Raw genomic sequence first — 24,789 nt, forward strand, 5'->3', positions numbered from 1 at the left:
TTTTTGCCATTGTTCAAGGTTTCATATCTTATGCAATGAAAAATCTATCAATTTTTATGTTCAGCTTGATAAAAAATAAAAAAAAATCATGGTACTCTGTGTACAGTCCATGCTCTTACAGCTTTGTCGTGGAATATGGGTGCTTTAGGGCTCGTTTGGTATCCTACTCAAATTTTTATTTTTCAAAAATTAAGATTTTTTTTTTAATGTGAGTTTTCAAAATCAATTTTTAAAATATGAAAACGTGTTTGGTATGAAATTTGAAAACAATTTTTAAATTTAAAAAATGATGGCATCTAAGAAAAAAATGAAGCGTAAAAAAAAGAAGAGAAAAACGATGTTTTATCATTTTTAAAAAGAGACATGTTTTTGAATTTTTTTTTCTAAAAACTGTTTTTAAAAATGGTCTACCAAACACGTTTTCTTAACTAAAACTTGTTTTTTTTGTTTTTGAAAACAAAAAATAGTTTTTGAATAGAATACCAAACAGACCCTTACATTTTCAAAAAAACACTAGTTTTCATAACTAAATGACACAAATATAAAGATTGCCAACAATTTAGAATTAGGAAATTCAAGATGAGTCATGTCATGCATACAATGCAAATTATAGCAAGTGTGTCTATGGTTCAGTCAGATAATACACTTGCTAGGTTTCTAACTTTTAAAACAAATTTGGGCTTTGAAAAAATTTGAATATCGTGCTTTACATTAGTTCCGTGTGTTCTTTAAAATCTGTGAAAACACTTGTTTTCAAAATTTACATGTTGTTTAGGAGTTGTATCCTAAAAGTCATTCTCCGTATTTTCTCAAAATGACGCACCAAATGCATATTTGCCAATTGTTTAGTTCCTAACAATTGGTGTAATAAAAACTTGATTCATTTTCAATCAGGAGGCTATTGATACCCATTCTTTTGTGCATATTATTTATAGTTAGGATATGTTTGCCCTTGTGATGCGAGGGAGTGGAATATGGTTATGGATAAAGTGGCAGGTTTATCTTTGACTTTTGGTCTTGTTCCTTTTTATTTTGGGAATTTTAACTCAGTAACCTACTTTTTAGAGCAAATTGTTTTTATGACCTTTTTTTTAAGACTTACTTTTGTGACTTTTGGCCAATTTTCGGTCTAAATTACCTTAGATAGTTGTTGTAGCCACCTTATTTTGTTCTTCATGTTTATGGTTCTAGACCAAAGCACCCTTCAAGACTCTAACAAAAAACAAACTCTATGATCGACAAATGAGGTCGACATGGCCATAATGTCGACCCATAATATCAAGTCGACCATAACTTTGGTCGACAAATGAGATATTTTGAGTTCCAGATCTAAGTTGCAAATTTTGAGCTTCAGATTTGAATTCTAAGATATGGCAACATGGAAATCACACACAACAATGAGCTCATAACATCAAAATATTAATTGCACAAGTCCATGAACTTTTAAGTAAATTTTATAAATAATCGCAATTATATCTAAGAAAATTCTCCACCATATATAGTACCATCAACTACATCAACATACATCAATATAAATCTGCAGGGATGAGTTTAGAACCCTTCCAGTGTGTGTTTCTCATCCTGACAAAGATTAAAACAAGAATAAACACAATGAGCTATTTGTAGGCGTCATAAACAAAGCTCCAATAAAGGGGGAAAAGCCAATGTCTCAAACCAAAAAACATAAAGAATGGTAGATTCACTTTTGCAAGAAGAAAAAACTCAATGACCCACTCCTATGGGTAATTGAAAAGGAATGAAATTTCCAACAAAAATGTCATCTATACATAAAACTAAAGATGCGTATGCAGAAAACAAACCCAGCAGCAAAATGCATGCAAGCTACTTAGTTTACATTTTGATAATAAATGAGGAGCACAGAGGGACAATTCTTGTTTTGTGAAGTAGGCACTGAGTAGAAAACAAAGCCATAGATGCAGAAGGAAGAAAATGAAAAAACCAATACCTAAGAAGCTCATCTCGATTATGCTGCGGGAGAGAGAATATGTGAGAGGATATTGATATTTGTTGTCAACTTGTGATATAAAGAGGGTCTTATTGTGATCTCCACCTTCACGTGAACCCCATAAAAATGAGTTTTGACAGATTCAGTGACGATTGGTTTAGGGTGTTGGGGTTGTTGGTGGGTTTGAGTTTTATGTGATTTTGTTAAGAGAGAGAGAGAGAGAGAGAGAGAGAGAGAGAGAGAGAGAGAGAGAGAAAAGAAAAGGTATGGATGAGATTGAGAGAGGCGAGAGAGGCATCGAATGAAAAAATGAGAAGGGTTGTTTGGATCTTTTACATTCAAAAAAGGCCTAAAATAAGTTTTGAAAAAGAGGGCTTTTAATTGCATACCTTTCTTAAATAAAAAAAAATCAAAATGAAAAAGACACACACACCTCCATCATTCTTAGACCAAAAAAAAAAAAAAACACACACACACACACTCAGCCCTCCCCCTCCCTCACCCCGACTCACCCAACACACCCTCATCATTCTCAGACAAAAAAAAACACACACACACACACACACACACACACACATTCAGCCCCTCCCATTCTCTCACCTCGACAACCTCCCTCTCCTTCTTCACCCAACCTACCCAGCCCCTCCCCCTCACCCGACCACCGTGAGCAGCACCCAAACCCCCTAATATCTTTCTTTTCTTCTCTCCTCATTCTCTTTCTCTCTTTGCTCTCTCCTTCGTTCGGCACTGGTTCGCCAAAAGTTCGAGTTTCCTTCGGCAGTCACCCACCGAACATCCACGACCCATTCGGCATGTAGCCGCCGAACCAGCTGCAACCTGCCTAACCAACTACTTCATGTCCACCTGCTGATCCTTTAAGTTGTTTGACTTTTCCCCTCTTGCGTTTTCCTTTTAGCCCTTCCACTGCGCTCTTCGCCATTTTTGTCCAGAACTAGTAAGAAGTAAGAAGAAATGGGGTTCTATAGACAGAGAATGGGAGAGATGAGAGAGGGAAGGAAAGAGCAGAGAGGGAAGGAAAGAATGAGGGAGGGGATGGGTGTGTGTGTTTTTCGGTGAATTGGAAATTTGGAACAATAACATATGTGGTCGGGGTGAGGGAAGGGGTGGGTGAAGGAGGGGTTGGGTGTGTGTGTTTTTTTTGGTCTGTTGATGGGGTATGCAAAGTGAGAAAATGGAGTTGGAGTTTGGGTGATGGAAGGAGATAGGGGTATTTTCCCTTTGTTTTTTTTAAAAGGGTGTGCAAAAAGAAAAAAAAAAGGGTGCAAATAGTAGCCCTCTTGAAAAATAAGGTTATAAAAACAATTGATAGTTGCTATTTGCTATTTGCACACTCCTTTTCCTCTATTTGCACATCCTTCATCACTTAATTAGTGGTTTTACAGATTTTTCTCATTGTGAAAAAACCCTAAAGCCCTCCCCCAACACACCTCATCCCTCTTCTCTGCTCCCACCCCGTGCCTTGTCCCATATATTCGGCTTCTCTCTCCCCTCTCTGGCGACCACCCTGCCTTCCTAGTGTCGAGCCTTCCCCTCCTCTCTCTAGCTTCTTTCTCATCTCTCTCTCCCTGTCACAACACCCCCCACATTCACCTCCTCTCTTCGGCTTCTCTCTCCTTCCCTCTCTTTCCCTCATTTTTCCTTTCATTTTCTCTCTTTGTTCGAACATCCACCTTCAAAAAGGTTAATCGAACATCCAGGATACGTTTGGCAGGTACCCGCCGAACAATCATGTTCTATTCGGCGGACGACTGCAGAACGATACTACAAGGTTCGGCGGACCAGTACCAAACGAAACCACCAATTTCGGCACAAGTCTGCCGAACCTGCAACTTTTTTTTTTTTTATAAAAAAAGTGGATGTTCAAAGAGGAGAGGGAAAGAGAGAGAGAGAGAGAGAGAGAGAGAGAGAGAGAGAGAGAGAGAGAGAGAGGGGAGGGGCTGTGTGTGTGTTTTTTTTTTGTCTGAGTTGATGGGGTGTGTTGTAGTGAGAAATTTTGTGAAATGAATAAAATAAGGATATTATAGTAATTGAAAGGGGTGTGTGTATGAGAAAATTCAATTGTAGGAAGAATGTAGGGGTGTGAAGTGATAAAATGGTGTGTAAATAGAGAAAATGAGGTGTGCAAATAGCAGCTCTCAAACAATTTCCACTATTTTTGGGGTTCCAGAGTTAAATTACCCTTTTATTATTTCCCTTAGTATGTTCTATTTCAATATTTTAGTTGTGTAAGTTTTGACGTTAAGCTCAAACAAAAAAAAAAGGGTTGGTATAAACTTCCCTTAGGTTCATTTATTTATTTATTTTTGCCTAAAAACATCGTATAGTTTTGATATAAAAAAAAAATGGAAAAAGGAAACTCCAAAAACTCCCAAATTGCAGCCACTGTTTGCTACTCCTGCAACTGAAGGTAAAACCCTAAATCCTAATAGGCTGTTCCGATAAAACCCTTCTATATAGCTGCACTCCCTCTACGTTTCTGCAGTAAGTGCGTATGCCAAGCTAGGGCTCTGGGTCACTGAGAAAGCTCAGTTTCAGGTAAGCTAAAGAAACCTTTGATTCCTTTTAACATAAATGCTTGCTCTCTCTCTCTCTCTCTCTCTCTCTCTCTCTCTCTCTCTCTCTCTCTCCTTCTCTTTCATTTTCTGGCATTTTTCTCAGAAGTTTCATAAAATTAAGTTCAGTTCAAATTATCCGAACTTCTTAAGGGCCATATAGCAGACGTTGGTCACATGTTCATGGTTTCGCATAAAATGGCTCGTCATTCCTGAAATACAATTATACAAAGTAGTTTTTTTTTTTTTTTTTTTTTTTTTTTCTGTAAACAAATTTCTATTATATTTGTGAGTTTGGTATATGTTTGACGATTATATACTGCAAGTATCGTGTAGCTTGAAGATTTAATACACTAAATGTATTTATTGGGTTTTAATAATTTTCCTCCAATAACGAAGATTTAAAAATTATTAATAGGAGAATTTTGTTCAATTAAGCTTCAAGTGGATATAATTTTAGGAATGGAAGACTCTCCAACACTTGGGAAACGAAAAGAGCCTGAAGTGTCAGGCATCACACAAACCCCCACTCAAGAATCTTCACTGAAGAGACACAGTTTAGCTCGAACGTGTGTGCATGAGGTTGCAGTTCCCAGTGAGTACACATTGACCAAGGATGAGTCGATTCACGGAACCCTCTCGAATCCAGAGTATAATGGCGAGATGGCCAAGACATATAAATTTACGCTTGACCCGTTTCAGCAGATATCTGTGGCATGCTTAGAACGCAATGAGTCAGTTTTGGTCTCTGCACATACTTCAGCCGGTAAGACTGCAGTTGCAGAGTATGCAATTGCTATGGCTTTTAGAGATAAGCAGAGGGTTATATATACTTCGCCATTAAAGGCTTTGAGCAATCAGAAGTACCGAGAGCTTAGCCAGGAGTTTGAAGATGTTGGGTTGATGACTGGAGATGTTACACTCTCACCTAATGCTAGTTGTTTGGTCATGACAACTGAGATTCTTAGGGGAATGCTTTACAGGGGTTCAGAGGTTTTAAAGGAAGTTGCCTGGGTTATCTTTGATGAAATTCATTATATGAAGGATCGTGAAAGAGGGGTTGTTTGGGAAGAGAGTATTATATTTATGCCGCCAGCTGTTAAAATGGTCTTTCTGTCTGCCACAATGTCGAATGCCACCGAGTTTGCAGAGTGGATTTGTAATTTGCACAAACAGCCTTGTCATGTGGTGTACACAGATTTTCGACCGACTCCTCTGCAGCATTACGTTTTTCCAGTGGGTGGGAATGGGTTGTATCTTGTGGTGGACGAAAATGAACAATTCAGGGACGACAACTTTGTGAAGCTGCAGGATACTTTCTCAAAGCAGAAATTGGGTGATGGTCACAGGAGTGCAAATGGCAAGGGAAGTGGGAGAACTGCAAAAGGTGGTGCATCTGGGGGTTCTGACATATACAAAATTGTGAAGGTGGGATCTTCATTTTTAACTTTTTCTTTTGTTGTGCTAGATATACTGACATTTTCTCATCTTGGAGAAATCTTCTTCACTTTTGAAGTTGAGAATTTTCCAAGAGAGTTTGATTTTTCTGATACTTGGCTATTTTGGTGAGCATTACAAAAAGTTTTCATTGATATCATTAAATGTTAGTGAGATGGTCAATAAAGGTTTCATGCGACTATGAACACGGATAGCATTCTTTGATACATTCAATTATGAATGGCATTGTGTTGTTTACTTATGGAAACTTTGGGCCATCTTTGGCAAAGATGTAATGTTTTTCTCATTGAAGTGTTCATGAAAAGAAATGAAAATCTGGATGGCAGTTTTCTTATCTAGTATAACATGCTTGTCGGATAAATAATTTGGTTTTGCTTATCAAAAATGAAAATAGAAAGAAATGAAAGAAAGAAGCTAGAAATAAAAGGTTCTCAGGGGCAAAATGATTTCCTTAGTAGCCTGTTAGGAAAGTCGCGTAATTGGGTTATCACATAAAATGTTAGGAATGAGGCTACTCTTCCCATCCAAGGGCTGTTAGAGCAAATACTTGTGAATTTGATATTTTCCAAGCATAACCTTTACTTAATATCTATGTTACTGTCCTGGGGAACTCCTAAAGTTTCCTGAACTAGAGTTCCTGAAAGTAGGAGATTTTAATGTGGTCCCTCACTTCTGCTTTATCATACTTACTCCTGAAGTCTTATTGCACTTGCCATAGTGAAGGAGTTATTGTCCTCCTTCAGGTCTGCCATGATCAATCATTCATTTTCTTTGAGATATTATTTTGCATTTCTTGATATACTCTGGCAAATTCGTTTATGTATCTCCCTATCAATGATGATATCACATTAACATCACTCATATACCCTCTTTCATTCATTATTTACAAGTGTCTTCCCCAAATTTCAGATGATTATGGAACGGAAATTTCAGCCAGTTATAATTTTCAGCTTCAGTAGAAGAGAGTGTGAACAACATGCGATGTCCATGTCTAAGCTTGATTTTAATACCCAAGAGGAAAAGGATGCTGTTGAACAAGTCTTTCGTAATGCAATACTCTGCTTAAACGAGGAAGACAGAGAGTTGCCTGCTATTGAGTTAATGTTGCCACTCCTTCAACGAGGCATTGCTGTTCATCATTCTGGCCTTCTTCCTGTTATCAAGGAATTGGTAGAACTTCTCTTCCAGGAAGGCCTTGTAAAGGCCCTTTTTGCTACTGAGACGGTAAGAACATCTTTAAGCATCTTATTCTCCTTTTTCTCTCCCCTTCATACTTTTATTTGTTTAATTGCTGTAGCTTATTTATCTTTCTAGCTTAGATATTAAGATTGAATGACCTTTTAATATTTGTACTTTGTGACAGTTTGCAATGGGCTTAAACATGCCGGCAAAAACTGTTGTTTTCACAGCTGTTAAGAAGTGGGATGGTGATAGTCATCGATATATTGGATCTGGTGAGTATATCCAGGTAAGTGAAGATTTCACCACTTTCTTTAGAAGAAATAAGAAGTGAAATATGAATATGTTTATATATTGTGTGCTGCAGGCACATATTTTTTACGATCATTTAACAATTATCTTAATTCCCCTAGATGAGCGGAAGGGCTGGGCGTCGTGGCAAAGATGAGCGTGGTATTTGTATCATAATGATTGATGAACAGGTGATTCTACTACTAGTCATCTCTTTATAGTATACAAGTACCACTTACTAATTTCCCTATTGATTCAGAATCCAGAAATTTATCATGTTTTATACATCAACCATTAAAACGTCCTTTCCATATGTTGAAAGTTTTCCATTTAATTTTCACCTTGGGATTAATTGTCGTTTTGCTATGTTTTATTCTTTATCTTTTATCTTAAACCTAAATGCATATATATAATGGGAAAAAAGAGAAAAAGAAGGCCCTTTTATTTATGTTTGGTTATGACATAAATTCTATCATATCCCCGTGTGATTTTGAAAACAAGCAAGAATGCTATTTTGTTTTTTAGATCATTAAAATTAATGCTTATCTTGTTACTTCTTCCAGATGGAAATGAACACACTCAAGGACATGGTTTTGGGTAAACCAGCTCCTCTAGTTAGTACTTTCAGACTCAGCTACTACTCAATTTTGAATTTGATGAGCCGTGCAGAAGGCCAATTCACTGCTGAACACGTGATAAAGAATTCATTCCACCAATTTCAGTATGAAAAGGTTTCTACTGAATCACTTATTTTATTTATATTGCACCAACACCTGGCACATACTAATTAATCACTTCTGGATCTCTCTCTTATTCAGGCTTTACCTGATATAGGGAAAAAGGTTTCAAAGCTTGAGCAGGAAGCGGAAATGCTTGATGCATCAGGAGAGGTAGACTTTATACCATAGTGCTTATATATGTTTTTCTTGTTTATGTTGCATGCTTATTGTATTATGTTTTTCTTGTTTATAGTGCATGCTTATAGTGATATGCTTTTCTTATTTATGTTGCATTCTTATAGTTTTCTGTTTTATGTGCAGGCTGAAGTTGCTGAGTATCACAAGATAAAACTTGATATAGCGCAACTTGAGAAGAAAATGATGTCAGAAATCACGAGGCCTGAAAGAGTTCTATATTTTCTTCTTCCTGGTCGCTTGGTATGTGCAAAGAATGGTCAAGCTGGTTGAAATTTGATTGTGATCTTAATTTGGTTGATTTTTTATTAGCATTGAAATTGAGTAATGTGAGTTTTTCCTCATTTTCTAAATTTTTATATTACCCTGAAGACAAGCTGGTTGAAATTTAATTTTAATTTAAACCTAGATGCTTTTTTAATAGCTTTGAAATTGAATAATGTGGTCTACTGCTTTTTTTCTTTCTAATTTCTATTTAATGCTCAGATATGTGCTATCCAACTAGAAGTGCAATTCTGTGTGGCAAAAAAGAAAGATCTCCTCTTTTTTTCATGTCCCGGCGATGTATTACCTAATACTGTATTGATAATAACTTTCTAATTTGCTGCCTTTTCTTTAAGCTTCTTTGTTCAACTGTCATTCTATACACTTACGGTAAATGGTGAACTATGCATGTGGTGATTTTTATTATTCCAAGGGATGCAGGTCATGTTTTGCTTCTTGTTCTTAGTCCGAAGGCGGTTTTCATTGTTGCAGGTTAAGATAAGGGAAGGTGGAACAGATTGGGGTTGGGGAGTTGTAGTTAATGTGGTTAAAAAGCCGTCTTCAGGGTTAGGCACACTGCCTTCACGTGGTGGTGGTTATATAGTGGATACTTTGCTTCACTGTTCTCCAAGTTCAAGTGATAACAGTTCACAGCCAAAACCATGCCCTCCTCGTCCTGGAGAAAAGGGTGAAATGCATGTAGTAAGTTCATGTACATGAAGCTACTAAGTTATAATTGTTAGGTGTGGTTCATTAAGCTTTTCAAGTAGTTGAGTTGATTTTCTGGAGTTTTCTGATCTTTCTTTCCATCTTTTTTAGGTTCCTGTTCAACTGCCCCTGATTTCTGCTCTAAGCAAACTCAGAATATCCATTCCTTCTGATTTGCGGCCATTGGAGGCGAGGCAAAGTATTCTTCTTGCAGTGCAGGAGCTGGGAACTCGTTTTCCACAAGGCCTTCCAAAGCTGAATCCTGTAAAGGTAATGATCAACTGTCTTTGGTATGTGGGGTATGAAATGGCCTTTTGTTGCCTACCTTATTTACCATAGTTTGCTGCATTCAGAATTTACCTTTTAGGTGTTAACACTTTAACTTAACTCTTGAAATTTGGAAAGATTTGATCTGTGAGTCTCTGACTTGACTTACTACTGGGATTGGTTGTATTTGCCACTGTACTGTTTTAAAGCCCTATTCTCCTTTATTTTTTTTTTCTTAAATAAAAATAATTTTATCCTTTTTCACTAAACCATGTTCGTGGTGTCAATATTTTCAATTACACCACATTTTCTATTATGCACATGTTTTATTTGTCTCAAAATTTACATTGATATTTAGGATATGGGCATTGAAGATCCGGAAATTGTTGAGTTGGTCAATCAAATAGAGGCACTTGAACAGAAATTATATGCACATCCACTGCATAAGGTTTGACATATTTTTTAAATACTCATCTATAGTTCAAATTCAAAAGGCAGTGTACTGTCTGGTGAAAATTTTTCTTTTCTTCAAGGAGTTTACTTCACCATTACCCTATATTCTTACTATTTGGTTCACTGCAGTCTCAAGATGTGCACCAGATTAAATGTTTTCAAAGGAAAGCAGAGGTGGATCATGAAATTCAACAACTTAAGTCCAAAATGCGTGAATCCCAGGTACGCCTGGTTTTGATGCTTCTGTATTAAGCAATTCTGACATGTGGTAGAACCATATAGGGTGTAATGCATTCTTATTGGTTAAGGGTTCAATATAATGCTGCATATATATAACCTTCTGATTTGCATGTATGAAGAGCTATACACTCTGCTGTTTTCCACTTGTTTTGTTGTTTAATTCAATTTCCATTGACTTTGTAGCTTCAAAAATTTCGTGACGAACTTAAGAACCGTTCAAGGGTCTTGAAGAAGCTTGGTCATATTGATGCTGATGGTGTTGTCCAGTTAAAGGGGCGGGCAGCCTGCTTGATTGACACAGGAGATGAACTCCTTGTTACTGAATTGATGTTTAATGGTAGTTTCCATGCACTTTTCCTTTTCATAGGTCTTTAAAATCTTTTTTTTTACTTGAGGTCTGGTATCAGACTGCCTAGGTTGGACTGAACTTGGCCAACGCAATAACAGTAGAAACATATGATAAGATAGAGAACTCCTGGAAGCCAATTAAGCCGATCTTGGGCTTAGCTAAGCCCACTGGGCCAATGAAGCTGGTCCATCCATCAGTTTAAACAACCTTTGCTCTACAGCCCCTACTTCAATATTGTGTCTGCTTTTGATAATATAAATGATCTATATTGGTCAGGTACGTTCAATGATTTGGATCATCATCAAATTGTGGCTATTGCAAGTTGTTTTATTCCAGGAGATAAATCAAGTGAGCAGATACAATTGAGGACAGAGCTTGCTAGGCCATTACAACAACTCCAAGAGAGTGCAAGAAGAATAGCAGAGGTGTTATATTGTTTAGCTTGATTTATTGTTCATATGTGTGATTTTAATTTTTAATGAACAATTAGTAATACCTCTACGTGGTTGCAGATACAACATGAATGTAAGTTAGATGTAAACATTGATGAGTATGTGGAATCAACAGTGAGGCCATTCTTGATGGATGTGATTTATTGTTGGTCAAAGGTTAGTGTGTTATTTTGTTCCCTAATTTGTTGCTTTCATGCACAAAATTCTCTCTTCGGTGGCTGTGTTCTGGTAACCTTGATAATTGGATGACAGAAGTGATGCAAGGAAATACTTTTGATTGGGCTATTCATTCCCTTTTTCTGTTTCTGATCAATCTTCTACAGGGTGCAAGTTTTGCGGATGTTATACAAATGACAGATATATTTGAGGGTAGTATCATTAGAAGTGCTAGAAGACTTGATGAATTTGTGAACCAGGTATTTCCTAAACTTCCAATCATTTCATTATGTTATGTGTAACATAAAGTGCCTGGATACTTTCTTCTTAGAGGTTTTTAATTTTTCCAATTCAAGTTCCAGTTTTGCATCAAATGGTCATGAAGTAGAAATATGATGGCATGAGATGATGTTTCTCAGAGAAGTGGTGTAATATGAACTGTATGATAAATTCTTCTGCGGCTGACTGATTGGTTTTCTGCACCGAGGGGAATTTTTGAGCCAGTCATAAGGATCTGTTCATAAGACGTGGATAGAAAATATTTCGTAACAGTTATATATTCATATGTGAGATTCCTAAAATATTACCCTCACAGAAGTCGGGGGGAACAGAGGTTAGAAGATAGAGAATAAAGTCAATCAGTGTCTCTACCTTCATCCAAATTCTAATGTTACAATTGTGAACAGATCCTTATGTGTTGTTAGGTACAACCGTACAATTAACTTGGGGTCTTCATAGCTCTCCTGGTTGTGTTTGATCGTAGATATCATCTTGACATAGTGCCTAATTTTAACTTCTTGGCAACTGAAGGTAGCATGAAAATCATTTTACTGATATATAATTGACTGGCCTTTTTTCAGTTGCGTACTGCTGCTCATGCAGTTGGAGAAGCTGTTTTAGAGAAGAAATTTGCTGCAGCAAGTGATAGCCTTCGCCGAGGTATCATGTTTGCAAATTCCCTTTATCTGTAGATCTCTTCCTGCAGGTCATCACATGCTTGCTTGGTGGAGACAAAGGTTTCCTTCAAGGTATTGATGACGGGTTGACATAGTGAGTTATCTTAGTTGCCTAGTCTGACATGATAGGTTTCTTCTTGTTGTTCCTGTTATTTTTTGATTGCATCAAGTTTATTTCAATGTCATGTATAATATTTTTTTTTTCTTTTCACTGTTAATCCATTGTATACGCCCAAATCTGGGAAACCCATGTGGGAAAATATTACTTAGAAGAACAGTGAAATTTAAAGATGCTGTGAAAGTTTTTTCCCTTGTACCTTTCATTAACTTCAACAGATCTAATACTTAATTTTTCTTTTGGAGGGCATGTGCATTATGATTTGTTACTGTAAATTAATTTGTTGGGTTGGATTCAAATAAAGATTCTACTCTATGTAATTGGTATGTACAGTCACAGATGAATCAGACCCACAAAAAGAAGAATAAAGAGGAAAGAAAATTTCAAATGTTTTTGAAAGAGAAATTTGAACCCTAATGGCCAAACATGAGAAAGGTAAATGTTAATAATCTGGGCAGAATTTAATTTACTTTCTATGATGCTGGGGATTTGTGTGAATTAGAGAGCAAATTGCCAAATTGTATTATGGAAATTCAAGGCTCATCATGCCAAAATACCTGCATCTTATTTATTTATTCCTCCAAAATAACTGCGAGGACTCCAACGTCGGTACAAATTTGTTTCAAATACAATACTTGTTTGAAACTTCCTACTTCGCAATGCAATGGAGAATAAAAGATTACACAAGTGGAAAGTGACAATAACAAAAGTACTAAGCACATATCACTACCCATTTAAATCTTAGTCACTCATGAAACCAGTTTTGTCATCAAGTCAAGCCCGGATTGGGTTGAATACAACAGTTGAATGGTTTGCTATGTGTAGGCTGAACTGCCCTCCTTTTTCACTCACATCAAGCTTCTCCACCCCTAGAGGAGCCTTCATCTCAAAATTTGACACCAATTTAGCAATCACAAGGCCTAGGATTGGCAATGCGAGTATGATCCCAGGGCAGCTCCTCCTTCCCATACCAAAGGGCAAGTATCGAAAATCGACTTTCCCTCCTGCCACTGCCTCCGTGCCGTGCTCTTCTTCCAAGAACCGCTCTGGCCGAAACTTGTCTGGGTTTTTCCACCATGCAGGGTTGTTGGCTAGCCACCATGCATTCACAACCACCTTAGATTCTTTAGGGATGGTATAACCTCCTAGCTTTGCTTCTTCAAGGTTCATATGGGGCACTAACAAAGGTATTGGGGTGTGTAACCTTAATGTCTCTTTTACCGTTGCTTGTAAGTAAGGTAATTCATGCAGGTTAGACTCTGTTACTGGAGCTTCTTTAAGGATAGTTGAGATTTCATCACGGATCTTGCGTTGAACGGTAGGATGGTTGACCAGCTCAGCTATGGCCCACTCCATGGACCATAGTGTTGTTTCTATTGCTGCAACGTTGATGTTCTCCACAATGTAGAGCACATTTTCTTCACTGATTTCCCCCTTGATTTGAGCATCTATTATGTGGTCGATGGCACAACTTATCTTGTGCTTCTCACCATTGGCAGCCATAATTTTCCTATAAGCACATAAAGTTGTTGTACGTATGTAACATGTTTAAATTAAAGTGGAAGGACCAACCATTAGTTCTGCAATAAAATTATTTCTAATCACATCTCTCACAAAATGTCAGATCCACATGAACTTATTTATATAAGGAGGTGCCTTTGTGAGACAAAATGTCACACCCACATGAATTTATTTATATAAGGAGGTTCACCTTTGTGAGAGATGTGGTAAGCAAAACTAAAGTTATTTGTAGTATATTTTTTGATATCACATTGCATATTGTATATCATATCTCTCAAAGATAAATACGTGTGATTGCTTTGTTATGTACTATATCCTAATAGAGATGTCATCAACTTATATGCAAGTGGGTTCGATCTCTATTAGAAATATAGCGACAAACAATGTGCCGATATGACTACTAATTGTGAATCAAATAGTTTTTATTGGGTAGGCAATCTTTCAAGAAGGTAACAAAATTGGGAAAGAAGAATATAAAAAATGGGAATTACCTTCTTTTCTCAACAAAACAATTGTTGAAAAAAGCCAGCCGCCTACTTTGCAAGTCTCTGCACTTGTTCAAGTACCCCCTTAGAAATGGTCTGAGCAAAGGGATGAAATCACCATAGTTATACTCAAAACTCTGAGCCAGTCTACTCCTTTCAGAGTTAAACCTTGTAGCTTCAATGAACAAGGGGTCCTCTTGTGACTCAAACTTGGCATTGAACATCATCCTATACATAATATTGTATAGCATCAATTGCAATCTCTTCCTAATGACTGTCCCCTCAGTCCTCACCCTCTCATTTTTGTTTAGGTCATGCACAACTTGGTCCATTTCCTCCTCCCACATATTGCTGTAATGCTGCACAACTTTGTTAGTAAAAAATGGTAGTGTCATGATTCTGCGCATTTTGCGCCAGTGATCACCATAAACTGTGAATACCATGTCTTGTCCATTGCCGGTAAATATGTCGAACACCAGGTTGGGAGGGCGAGAGCCAAACTCTACACCCCGAGTGTGGAGGACTTGGGTTGCAAACTCGGGGTCTGAAACCACGGTCAAGTGCTTTGAGCCAAGTTTGAGAAGGAATATGGAGCCATAGGTTTGTGACATGGATGCTAGAAGGCGATGGTTTAGATCATTGCCAACTTGGAGCCAGTTGCCAAAGATTGGGATGGAGAGAGGGCCTGGTGGGAGGGTGGAGGAGTGGAAGAAGTAGGTAAGTATGGGAATTAGTGGGAGGAATATGATTATTGAGAGAGTCGGAAGGAGAGGTAGGGAAAGGTGGGAGCTTAAGACTTTGGTGCATGACATGAGTATTAGTGTGAGAAAAGTAAAAAAGATGGATTTGGTAACTAGATGAGCCATGCTTAGAGATTTGATGATGTGTTTGAGAATTCAAAAGAAGGGAAATGGATTTATATAGAGGTAGGAAGGTTGGTAAGCGAGTTGGTGATCAAATGGTTTTAAGAGAATCCATGGGCTTCTATTAAAATCAAGGTAGGAAGATGGGAGGATAAACTTTATAAAAAGTCAAGAGTACTATAGTTGGTAGGTCAGATATCATGTTTTCATTTATTTTGATATGGTCCAACTTTGCTTGATTACTAGCCCAAATAGTTCTTCCATAATCCCACTATCCCACCACTAGCTTTTTTTTCTTTTCGTGCAGGATGTATGAAAATCTCCACAATAACAACAAAAAACAAACTTATGAAAATCACGGTGGAGTTGCCTCGTGCAAGAACAAAAACAAAAACAAATAAAAGTTTCAGTGTCAAACTCCAAAAAGTTTGGAGAAAAGAGAAATCATTATTTTAACTTCATAAATGTTATCTTATTATTTACAATGCTACTTATGTTTGTGATTAATGGGTAATTAACATGAAAAAGGGCTAAAACCTAAAGGGTTATGTAAAAATATGATAAACCTCAGGTAGTGATGTAGTGTTAGTGTAAATGAATCCTAAAGTTAAATTTGTTATTTGAAGATATATTTTTGGACAGAATTTTAATAGAAGAAGTTATGTGTGAAAACGATTTAAAACTTCAGGGGGTCTCGCTGTAATTTTTGAATTCTTAAAAAGTATATGTGAAAACACAAAAAAACTCAGGGGGTGTTTGTGTAATAAACCTGAGAAACTTCTCATGTTGTTTATGATCATACCAAGTTCTAAAAGCATAAGCATTATTATTTATTATTTCAACAAGGGTTATTAAAGAAGAGGAGAAAGAAACAAAAGCCATGCCTTTGAAATCTATGATTGCAAAAGATATGATTTTTGGATACCGCCTTATTTCCTTGGTAATTGGCTGGTCCTTTTCTTGGTTTCACCACATTCCAATTTGCAAGTGACAAAGATACAAAAATAGATAAAACAATAAAAGCTATTAGGAAATGCTAATTTAAGTAATAAGCCCTCACTAAATCATGTCAAATGAACCATGCTCTGATTGTTTAAATTACATTCATACTTAGTGTCAACCCTAAACTTCACACAAATATGAGGCACGAGTACATTTATACTTGTGTTTGATTATATACGTTGGATCTTAATTGTATTCGGATGGTGTGATCCGAGCTCATATGCGGGTCTAGCACATTTTATAGTTTTAAGGCTTTAGCGAAATACTAGTAAATTAAATTGAAGAATTAACTCGAAAACTTACATCTCATCGTTAAATTAGATACAGTCACATAAGATGCATAGTGGAAAAATAAGAGAAATTAATACATTTCAATAGTTCATTTCCTCAAAGTGAAGTCTTCAACTCAAATTCTCATTAGAACACTAATGAACTAAAAGCATAAATCTTGCAAACTATGCAAAAACAACAAATTTGTCTTTGTTTATAGAATGATGATTAGGGTGCATCAATGTGTCATCTTGTTTTTTTGTTCCATTTGAGGGAATATATCTAAACCTATTATAATCCTACCCATTACTTCATCCCTTCAGCACTTAGGTTGACTCCAAAGACTTAGTAATGAGTCCTCTTTAGATAAACTAGTAATTAATCTATGAGATTTTCATAAAAGAAGAGATTAAGAATTTATTAGACAATCTAATAATATTACATGTTAAAGATCTAATAAACAATATTACCTATAGTGTGACCGTAACACCGTTATGTAATGTTACTAATTCATTTATATTATAATACATGTATATATATATTGTTTTTAGAAACACAATATTTAAGTGAAGTTGTGTTACAAGGAAATATATTTATTAATATTATATCTTAAAATTATAAATATATCATTTACTTATATTATAATACATTGATTAGTAATACTATGTATGTGACAGTCTTAACGTGACATACAAATATTTTTCAAAATGGTAGTTGGCAAAATAGACCTAAGTTAGAAAAGGGAAACAATCACAGATTCACAAATACAGCCGGCAAATGGAGATGATGAGGTGGCAAGTGTTGGGTGCGAGAGATGAGGGAGAGTAGTCAATAAGCAGAAAATAACCATCTAGGAGGCGGAGCTTTCAATCACTCACTCCCCTCGTTTATATCGACAACTCTTCCATTGATATCTCCCCTTCTTCCCCATATACTCACACTCTTTTTCTCTCGCTTTCTCTACTTTGCCGCTCTAGATTTTGGGTCCCGAAGCTTCTTCTTTTTTTTCTTCACATTCGAACTGCTTCCTGCCTTGTTGCTCAGACAACTGAAAACGGTATTTCCTTGTCCCAGGATCATTTTATCTTTGCCATTGATTCATTGGATTTGAACATTACCTGGGTGATCTTTAAATCGTTTCGAAGTGACACTGATATTGGTTTTTGTTTGATTGGTGTAAATGGGTTTTACTTAGGTCTCTTTGCTCTGAAAATGGATGCCACTCTGCCCATTTGCAAGACTGTCACTCCAACTCCCGTAAGTCCCCTCTATTACCCAATATTTATTTTTATTTTTGAAAATTGGGTTTGGGTTTCGAATGTTGGGTTGTGTTCAGATTAGTTGAAATTGAAATGGGTTAATACATTTAAATGTGAATGTTATTGTGTGTGATACTGATTCGTGATGCTTATATATTGAAATGGATCCACTTTGTAATGCATGTTAGTTTAAGTTTTGGTTTAAGTTGGTAGGTGCTTAATTGAGTCACAATTTGATTTCCATATGAATTTAAGATTGTGGGTTGCTAGATGTTAGGTGTTTAATCTAATGCTTATATATCTTCAGTTTTGTTGAAAGCTCAAAACTCCACCTTGCTTTATCCAATGCAGCCAAACAGATGATAAGTTAAGATCCTAACTCACTAGGGAAAAGTAAAATATTGGAGTTCCTAGATAAATTACTCACTAGCATTTAAAAACCAATGAGGTCTGCTGGTTATATGATCTTCGGAATCTTGTACTGTTTTGCTTCTATTATGATCTCCTGACTTGGTTTTTGGTTTATTTATATTGTTTTTTACATTTGTTGTTTGTTTTCTTATGTCAATGAAAGGGCTTATTTTTTCGAAGAACTAGAGAGATCCGGAGTTCCCAATGTAGCTTTATGGTGGGAAATAAAGTGAGCTTTTTAAGGCAGAGAGCTCAGGGTGCTCAAGTTAGTTTTAAATCTAGGAAGCATGGGGGAGCTCTCCATGCCACATGCCGTGCTGATAAAATTCTGGTGGCAAATAGGGGAGAAATTGCTGTTCGTGTTATTCGAACTGCACATGAGATGGGAATACCGTGTGTGGCTGTTTACTCAACAATAGACAAGGATGCACTTCATGTGAAATTGGCTGATGAATCAGTTTGCATTGGTGAAGCAGCAAGCAACCAATCGTAAGTGGCTATGGTCTTACTTTTTCTCTTTCAATGTTCTTTGTCTTTTTCTACCCTTTCCCCCTAATTTCTTGGTGATGAAATGAAAATTGGAATAATTGAAAAATGGAGGCTTTGAGGAAATAGGAAGAAAGAAGGCCACTAAATCATCACAAAGGAATCTCTTTCTTCAAACCATTGATCTTTCTGATATAGGAAACTTAGAGGAAGCATGATGTATTTATTAGTTTTAATCTACAGTATCTACAAAAGAGTACCAAAATGTGGTCATTCTTCACTATTCTTTTGCTCAATTTTGGGATTTATATTAACTTCGGTTGTATCTAAATTTGGATCTCTTCATTAATCTCCCTTAGATGGGTTTCTTTTTCTAATATTGTAAGTGGTATTGGAAAGGAGTAGATGAAATTAAAAATTTTTCTTGAAGAAAGCCTATATATAGAGGTGTAAATTGGGCCATGCGGCACCTTGTGTTGCGTTCCATGCCCAATTGTTCTATGTTTAGGCCCAGCCTGGAAACAAGACATGGGCACGTTTGTGCCTGTGCTGTACCCGTGTGGTGCCTTAATTAGGCTCATGTCATGCTTTGGCACATGCCCCGTGTGTGTATGTGTGTTTTTTTTTTTTATTAGTTACAAAAATTATTGTATTTATTACTAAGATTGTAACTAGTAAGGTTTGTAATAATTATTTTTTTTCATAAAAAAATTAAGAATGAAAATAAAACACATAATAATGTCATCAATAAATATCATTTTATATATTATTGATATTTGAAAGAAAAAAACAAAAATAAGAATCATAATAATAAGCCAATGATCTTAAAATTGTGAAATGTTTTGTGCCTAGTACAGGCTTGTTTCGTGCTTGTGCCTGGTATGGCCTGTTTCGGGATTATGGCATGTTGTGCCTGATGGGCCATTATGTGGACCTGAACTACCACGGATTCCCATGCCTTGCTTGGCACAGCACAGCATAGGATGTGCCCATACCATGCCATGCTCTTTAGTCGTGCCAGGCTCATGCTGGCCCAACCTGTTTTACGCCTTTACTAGTATACTACATCCTTTTATCTTAATATCACAATTAGCTTTTGTTTATCCTTCTTCTCAGTTTCTGTTATAGGTGACAGTGTTTAAATCTGTGTATGTTGATCTGTCTTCGTACAGGTACTTAGTGGTTCCAAACGTTTTATCTGCTGCCATCAGTCGTAAGTGTACAATGCTACATCCTGGATATGGCTTCCTTGCTGAGAATGCATCATTTGTTGAAATGTGCAGAGAACATGGAATCAACTTTATTGGGCCTAAGGTAAGTACTTCAAATAAAGAAGTTTCATGATAGGTTCCTTTAATTCAAATTTTTGGATGTAACCATGATCAGTAAATGTAGAGTTTGTGTCAAAATTTCATGTAAATTCTGTTTTCATCTACATTGTATATTGTATTTATTTCACTCTGCATATGTTCCATAAGTTTTAGAGTCAATAGTAGTTGTTCCATTTAGGTCTTGGAGATATAAGCACATGACTCTGTAGTTAATTACCTATTAGTTAATTCTTGTTCTCATGTGGGCAAATTGTTCACAATTCTGGTTACATTTTGCAGCCTGACAGTATCCGTGTTATGGGTGATAAAGCAAATGCCAGAGACACAATGAAGAAAGCAGGTGTTCCAACTGTACCAGGAAGTGATGGATTACTACAGGTATCTATTTTAACTTTTAGGTATTATATGTTTGAACACCTTCAGAATTAGGTAGGTGTATGAAAGATTTTGCGTTCATTTGTTTAAGTTTGTGGTAATACTTTTCTACAGAGCACAGAGGAAGCAATCAGGCTTGCCGATGAGATTGGTTTTCCTGTTATGATCAAGGTAGATTATCTTATCTTAATATTTCTCATGTGAATTAAAACTCATTACGCATGTGTCTTATAATTTGCGGTTCACATCCTTTCATTTTAACTCTGAAAATTCAGAAGTTCAACATGCTCTTAATGTAAAAATGACCTTTTTTTTTTAATAAAACTAATGATTTAATTCTATAGACTAATTTATTAACTATTTTCTAACATTAAAATGTGATTAATTTAGAGGAATACATGCCTATCTATGTAGAATAGCTGCCCACGAATTGTAACGGTTTGGATAGAAAAGATAAGGCTACCCAATTTACCTTGCTATGAAGTTTTACTAACTCAATGAAGCTGAAAGATACTTTTTACAGGGTTTGGTTTTAAGTTTGAATCAAGCATTGAGGTTTGTAAGAAAGACTTCAGTTGGGGGCTTAATTCCTAGTTAACTATTGCAACTTCTAGCGTGTTACCTATTTTCTTCAGATGTAGTTGTTTCCATCATTTGGCAGAAAATATCAAAATGATCTTATTTACTAATGTGCTATTCTTTTTTACTCGAATGAATTAAACATGTAAGACTTGAATGAACTAAACATAAAATTTAAGATAGATTGGTTATTTTAGTATTCCTGGCTTTCACTAATATTCCTTTGAACTCTGTTAGTGAAGTGGATGCACATTTTTTCTTCTTTCTGTTATTGGTTTATTTCTGTGAAGTGACAAGCATGTTTTGCTATTTAAGGCAACAGCAGGTGGTGGAGGGCGTGGTATGCGTCTTGCTAAAGAACCGGAGGAGTTTGTGAAGTTGTTACAGGTATTATACCCAAGGCATTATCTTCCTATTTTCTTTCTATCAATGATGCCTTCTTTATATTTTTCTTCTCTGAAAGTATTTCTAACCTTAAAAAAATCATCCTTAGAGGTGCATTTTAAGTTTTATGCTAATTAAGTTTACAACTATGAATTTATACTCTTGGGTTCATAGTTTAGTTGGCCTTGTGATTTATAAAATGAATATTATACTTTTGTATTAACATTGTTGCTTTAAGTATCTTAATTTTCTGCCTAAATTTAATTGTTTGCAGCAAGCAAAGAGCGAGGCTGCAGCTGCTTTTGGAAATGATGGAGTTTATTTGGAAAAGTACATCCAAAATCCTAGACACATTGAATTTCAGGTAATGTACTAGTAAAACTCATGCAAAAATTTCATGGTGATACATTATAATTCTAATATTATATTTAAATTTATTTATTTCTTATAGTTAGTTATTCATTTGACATTTGATGCTAGCATCCAACCTCTTGACTCATCCCTTGTAATTACAGGTCCTTGCAGATAAATATGGTAATGTTGTTCACTTTGGAGAGCGTGATTGCAGCATTCAGGTACTTTAAGAGTCCTTATTTGTTGCACTAATCTCTTTAGAGGTTCTATTCTAGTCGTCAGAATAAAGCTCTCTTCTTAAAAATCTAGCTCTGATTTGTTCAAGGCAAGCAAAAACTGGTCATAATTGTTTTTCATCCAAATTATCCTCCATTTTCTTTTACGAAATGCAATACTGAATGACACCTGCCATAATTGTTTTTCATCTGTTGAACATGACATCACAGAGACGAAACCAAAAGCTGCTAGAAGAAGCACCCTCTCCTGCATTGACCCCAGAATTGCGGAAAGCCATGGGTGATGCAGCAGTTGCTGCAGCAGCATCTATTGGTTACATTGGTGTTGGTACCGTTGAGTTCCTTTTGGATGAAAGAGGTTCCTTTTACTTCATGGAAATGAACACCCGGATTCAGGTTAAACCAATCTTTTGATGATGGGATCTCTTTAAGTGATGCAATATTTTATTAATTATGCTGAATTACAATTTGTTCCCTAATTGATCCACAGGTTGAGCATCCTGTGACGGAAATGATTTCCTCCGTTGACTTGATTGAAGAACAAATACGTGTAGCTATGGGAGAAAAACTCCGATACACACAGGTATTTATACGAGGATAGTTTTGGAAATGCATACCACACTATCTGTTTCATGTCTGATGGGGGCTGGCTTCATCTACAGGATGAAATTGTCCTCAGAGGACATTCAATTGAATGTCGTATCAATGCAGAAGATGCTTTTAAAGGATTCCGACCTGGGCCAGGTATATGTACATATGCTTTGTGCCATATCTGTAGAAACCTCTTCTTTCCGGTTCCCTCAGTAATTGCTTAGCACATATCGTAATGACACTTGTGCATATATTTGGCATTTGCTGCATGTTTCTTTTATTATTTTTTCAAAATGCAGCGAAGCCCTGATGGCAAATGTTCTAAGTTAGTTTTGCCTAGCTTTATGCGTGATCATGCGTGCACTGGATCTTACATTATGTTTTTGTTTTTTTTTTTAATATTTGTCATCCTCTGATTTCTTTGCAGGAAGAATAACATCCTATTTACCGTCTGGAGGTCCATTTGTTAGAATGGATAGCCATATTTACCCTGATTATGTGGTTCCTCCAAACTACGATTCCCTTCTTGGAAAGGTTTGTGCACCAACAAACAATGGACAACCATGGTTGCTGCCCATATAAATTTGCAGTACAAAATTATAGCTTTCAGATTTTTTGTTCTAATTACTTTGGAACTATTGCTCTCTTAATGCAGCTTATTGTTTGGGCACCAACAAGAGAAAAGGCAATTGAACGAATGAAGAGGGCTCTTAACGACACTATTATAACAGGTACACAGTTTAGTTAATTTTTGGAATCATAGCTTTTTAGTTACTTTCTGCTCCTAATTTAATTGTAACTTCTGTTAATTCACTGTTGCTATTTGAACCCTAGTGATTCTTTTCATTTCAGCATAATTGCACTTCATATTGAATAAAATGTGTGAGTGAAATGAATTTAAGCAGAGTTGTTAATAGAAGAAAGGGGACAAGTTGTTTCTGTTGATTTTTAAATCAGTTTCTTCGCGTTGTAAATCTTGAATAATTTTTTCCCTTTAATTCATGCCTGTTAATTTTGGTTGTCCCTTTTATTCCACAGGGGTTCCTACAACCATTGAATATCATAAACTTATCCTTGATATAGAGGATTTCAAGAATGGCAAGGTTGATACTGCTTTTATTCCAAAGCATGAGGAGGAACTAGCAGCGGTAAGAAGCTAGTCTAACCCTGAAAATAACTTTACCGGTGAGGACTTGGTTTTTCATTGGGCAGGTGGTCACAACTTTTTTCTCAGTACATCAAGTCAACTAGAAACAGGCCTCAAACTCTGATTAGATTTTTAAAGGTTTAGTTAGTCAAATAAGAATCCTTTCTTTCTTTGTAGTTTGTTTCGATCTGAGCTCTACATCCAGTATTATTGTGATGTTGTGGAAAGTTTCATCTTTGATTTTGGCATTCAACATTTGATGTCACTTGCCTCACTCTGAAGAAATTGAATATCTTGTTAATCCATAACCTAGATTATTAAAACCATTAAGTGGAGATATTTTCTTTAATATGTGGAAATCGTAATCTAAAAGATGTTTTTATTTGGGTAATTCTTTATAACTTTTTTCAAGAATAAACAAATATCAGTGCTTTTTAATGACTTGTTTCTTTCACTGGTGATAGGTTTTTTTCATTGAATTTTTCTTATATTTACTAACACTTGTACCACCCCTTTTCATGCCCACAGCCCCAACAAGTGGTGTCCTCATCCCCAGCCAAAGAACTAACCAGTGCAACTGCTTAGATGGATAGCTCTGGAATTGCTACTGCTTTCTTCTCGAGTTGAGCACATTTAAAATGCCGGGAATCTTTCACTTGCTTTTTTCTTTTGTATTTTAGTATTTGTTTTCTGGCCTTGTTATTACTTATAGCACTTGTAAAACTTGACATGCCTTGCATGTGAGAATTCCATTTGAAATTTTGATATGTTCCTGTGTTCGATTTGGTGTACAAACTCGTATTGCGCACCATATATGTAGAAATGATGAGGGTTTTGCAAACCCATTCATGCCAGAATGTGTTAAGCAAGATGCTTCTTTCATTGTTGGGTTTAATCCTAACACCATTTTGAGGTCTCACTTTTGGATGGATTTTATTGTCAGATTGTTGGCTGAATTATGATAATTGTCATATAAATAATGGAGTCAAATGATGTGACATATTTCATTTATTCAACTTTGAGTCCACTATGAACCTCATTTGTTTATAACAAATGATGGTGACATATGTATGGACACATTATTTGATCTCTAACATTATTGTTAATATATAAGCTGAAGTGGTTTCCAAATGATGCAAAGCTCTCTTATT

The 24,789-nt window shown here is 36.1% G+C and overlaps 3 protein-coding genes across 4 annotated transcripts; 2 read left to right on the forward strand and 1 right to left on the reverse strand.

Annotated features, from left to right (window-relative positions):
* Positions 1-4,330: 4,330 nt before the first annotated feature.
* Positions 4,331-12,599, forward strand: HEN2 (RNA helicase, ATP-dependent, SK12/DOB1 protein). 2 transcript variants are annotated; one of them, XM_086231417.1, is made up of 17 exons: positions 4,331-4,522; positions 4,958-5,967; positions 6,907-7,221; positions 7,361-7,465; positions 7,590-7,658; positions 8,031-8,198; positions 8,286-8,357; positions 8,508-8,624; positions 9,138-9,347; positions 9,465-9,623; positions 9,979-10,068; positions 10,203-10,295; positions 10,497-10,650; positions 10,939-11,087; positions 11,175-11,270; positions 11,438-11,530; positions 12,131-12,599. In XM_086231417.1, the coding sequence occupies exons 2-17, from the start codon at positions 5,002-5,004 to the stop codon at positions 12,239-12,241; spliced, it is 2,967 nt and encodes a 988-aa protein (XP_086087543.1). In that variant the 5' UTR covers positions 4,331-4,522; positions 4,958-5,001; the 3' UTR covers positions 12,242-12,599. The 2 variants fall into 2 exon arrangements, with proteins under 2 accessions (XP_086087543.1, XP_086087544.1); XM_086231418.1 differs by having other exon boundaries at positions 5,000-5,967.
* A 312-nt stretch (positions 12,600-12,911) lies between these two features.
* Positions 12,912-15,216, reverse strand: LOC147293641 (cytochrome P450 CYP73A100-like). Its single transcript, XM_086230422.1, has 2 exons — positions 14,357-15,216; positions 12,912-13,854 (listed from the first exon to the last, which is right to left on the reverse strand). The coding sequence occupies exons 1-2, from the start codon at positions 15,214-15,216 to the stop codon at positions 13,119-13,121; spliced, it is 1,596 nt and encodes a 531-aa protein (XP_086086548.1). The 3' UTR covers positions 12,912-13,118.
* A 2,034-nt stretch (positions 15,217-17,250) lies between these two features.
* On the forward strand, positions 17,251-24,543 carry CAC2 (acetyl Co-enzyme a carboxylase biotin carboxylase subunit). Its single transcript, XM_086230441.1, has 16 exons — positions 17,251-17,542; positions 17,681-17,742; positions 18,319-18,644; positions 19,814-19,955; positions 20,252-20,350; positions 20,462-20,518; positions 21,242-21,313; positions 21,585-21,674; positions 21,826-21,885; positions 22,111-22,296; positions 22,391-22,483; positions 22,563-22,644; positions 22,919-23,025; positions 23,147-23,222; positions 23,530-23,639; positions 24,167-24,543. The coding sequence occupies exons 2-16, from the start codon at positions 17,698-17,700 to the stop codon at positions 24,221-24,223; spliced, it is 1,602 nt and encodes a 533-aa protein (XP_086086567.1). The 5' UTR covers positions 17,251-17,542; positions 17,681-17,697; the 3' UTR covers positions 24,224-24,543.
* Positions 24,544-24,789: the final 246 nt, after the last annotated feature.

The sequence above is a fragment of the Dryas octopetala genome, chromosome 2, assembly GCF_963921425.1.
Source record: "Dryas octopetala chromosome 2, drDryOcto1.1, whole genome shotgun sequence".
In the NCBI taxonomy this organism is placed as follows: Eukaryota; Viridiplantae; Streptophyta; class Magnoliopsida; order Rosales; family Rosaceae; genus Dryas; species Dryas octopetala.

What these genes read in the sequence shown, in the direction of transcription:
- LOC147293641 (XM_086230422.1), bottom strand. Translation starts at nt 15,216, where the DNA reads ATGGCTCATCTAGTTACCAAATCCATCTTTTTTACTTTTCTCACACTA. An exon ending in TGTTTTGTTGAGAAAAGAAG is followed by an intron (nt 13,855 to 14,356) that starts GTAATTCCCATT and finishes ATGTGCTTATAG; the next exon opens with GAAAATTATGGCTGCCAATG.
- CAC2 (XM_086230441.1), top strand. Translation starts at nt 17,698, where the DNA reads ATGGATGCCACTCTGCCCATTTGCAAGACTGTCACTCCAACTCCC. An exon ending in AGACTGTCACTCCAACTCCC is followed by an intron (nt 17,743 to 18,318) that starts GTAAGTCCCCTC and finishes TGTCAATGAAAG; the next exon opens with GGCTTATTTTTTCGAAGAAC. An exon ending in GAAGCAGCAAGCAACCAATC is followed by an intron (nt 18,645 to 19,813) that starts GTAAGTGGCTAT and finishes GTCTTCGTACAG; the next exon opens with GTACTTAGTGGTTCCAAACG.
- HEN2 (XM_086231417.1), top strand. Translation starts at nt 5,002, where the DNA reads ATGGAAGACTCTCCAACACTTGGGAAACGAAAAGAGCCTGAAGTGTCA. An exon ending in ACATATACAAAATTGTGAAG is followed by an intron (nt 5,968 to 6,906) that starts GTGGGATCTTCA and finishes CCCAAATTTCAG; the next exon opens with ATGATTATGGAACGGAAATT. An exon ending in TGCTTGATGCATCAGGAGAG is followed by an intron (nt 8,358 to 8,507) that starts GTAGACTTTATA and finishes TTTTATGTGCAG; the next exon opens with GCTGAAGTTGCTGAGTATCA.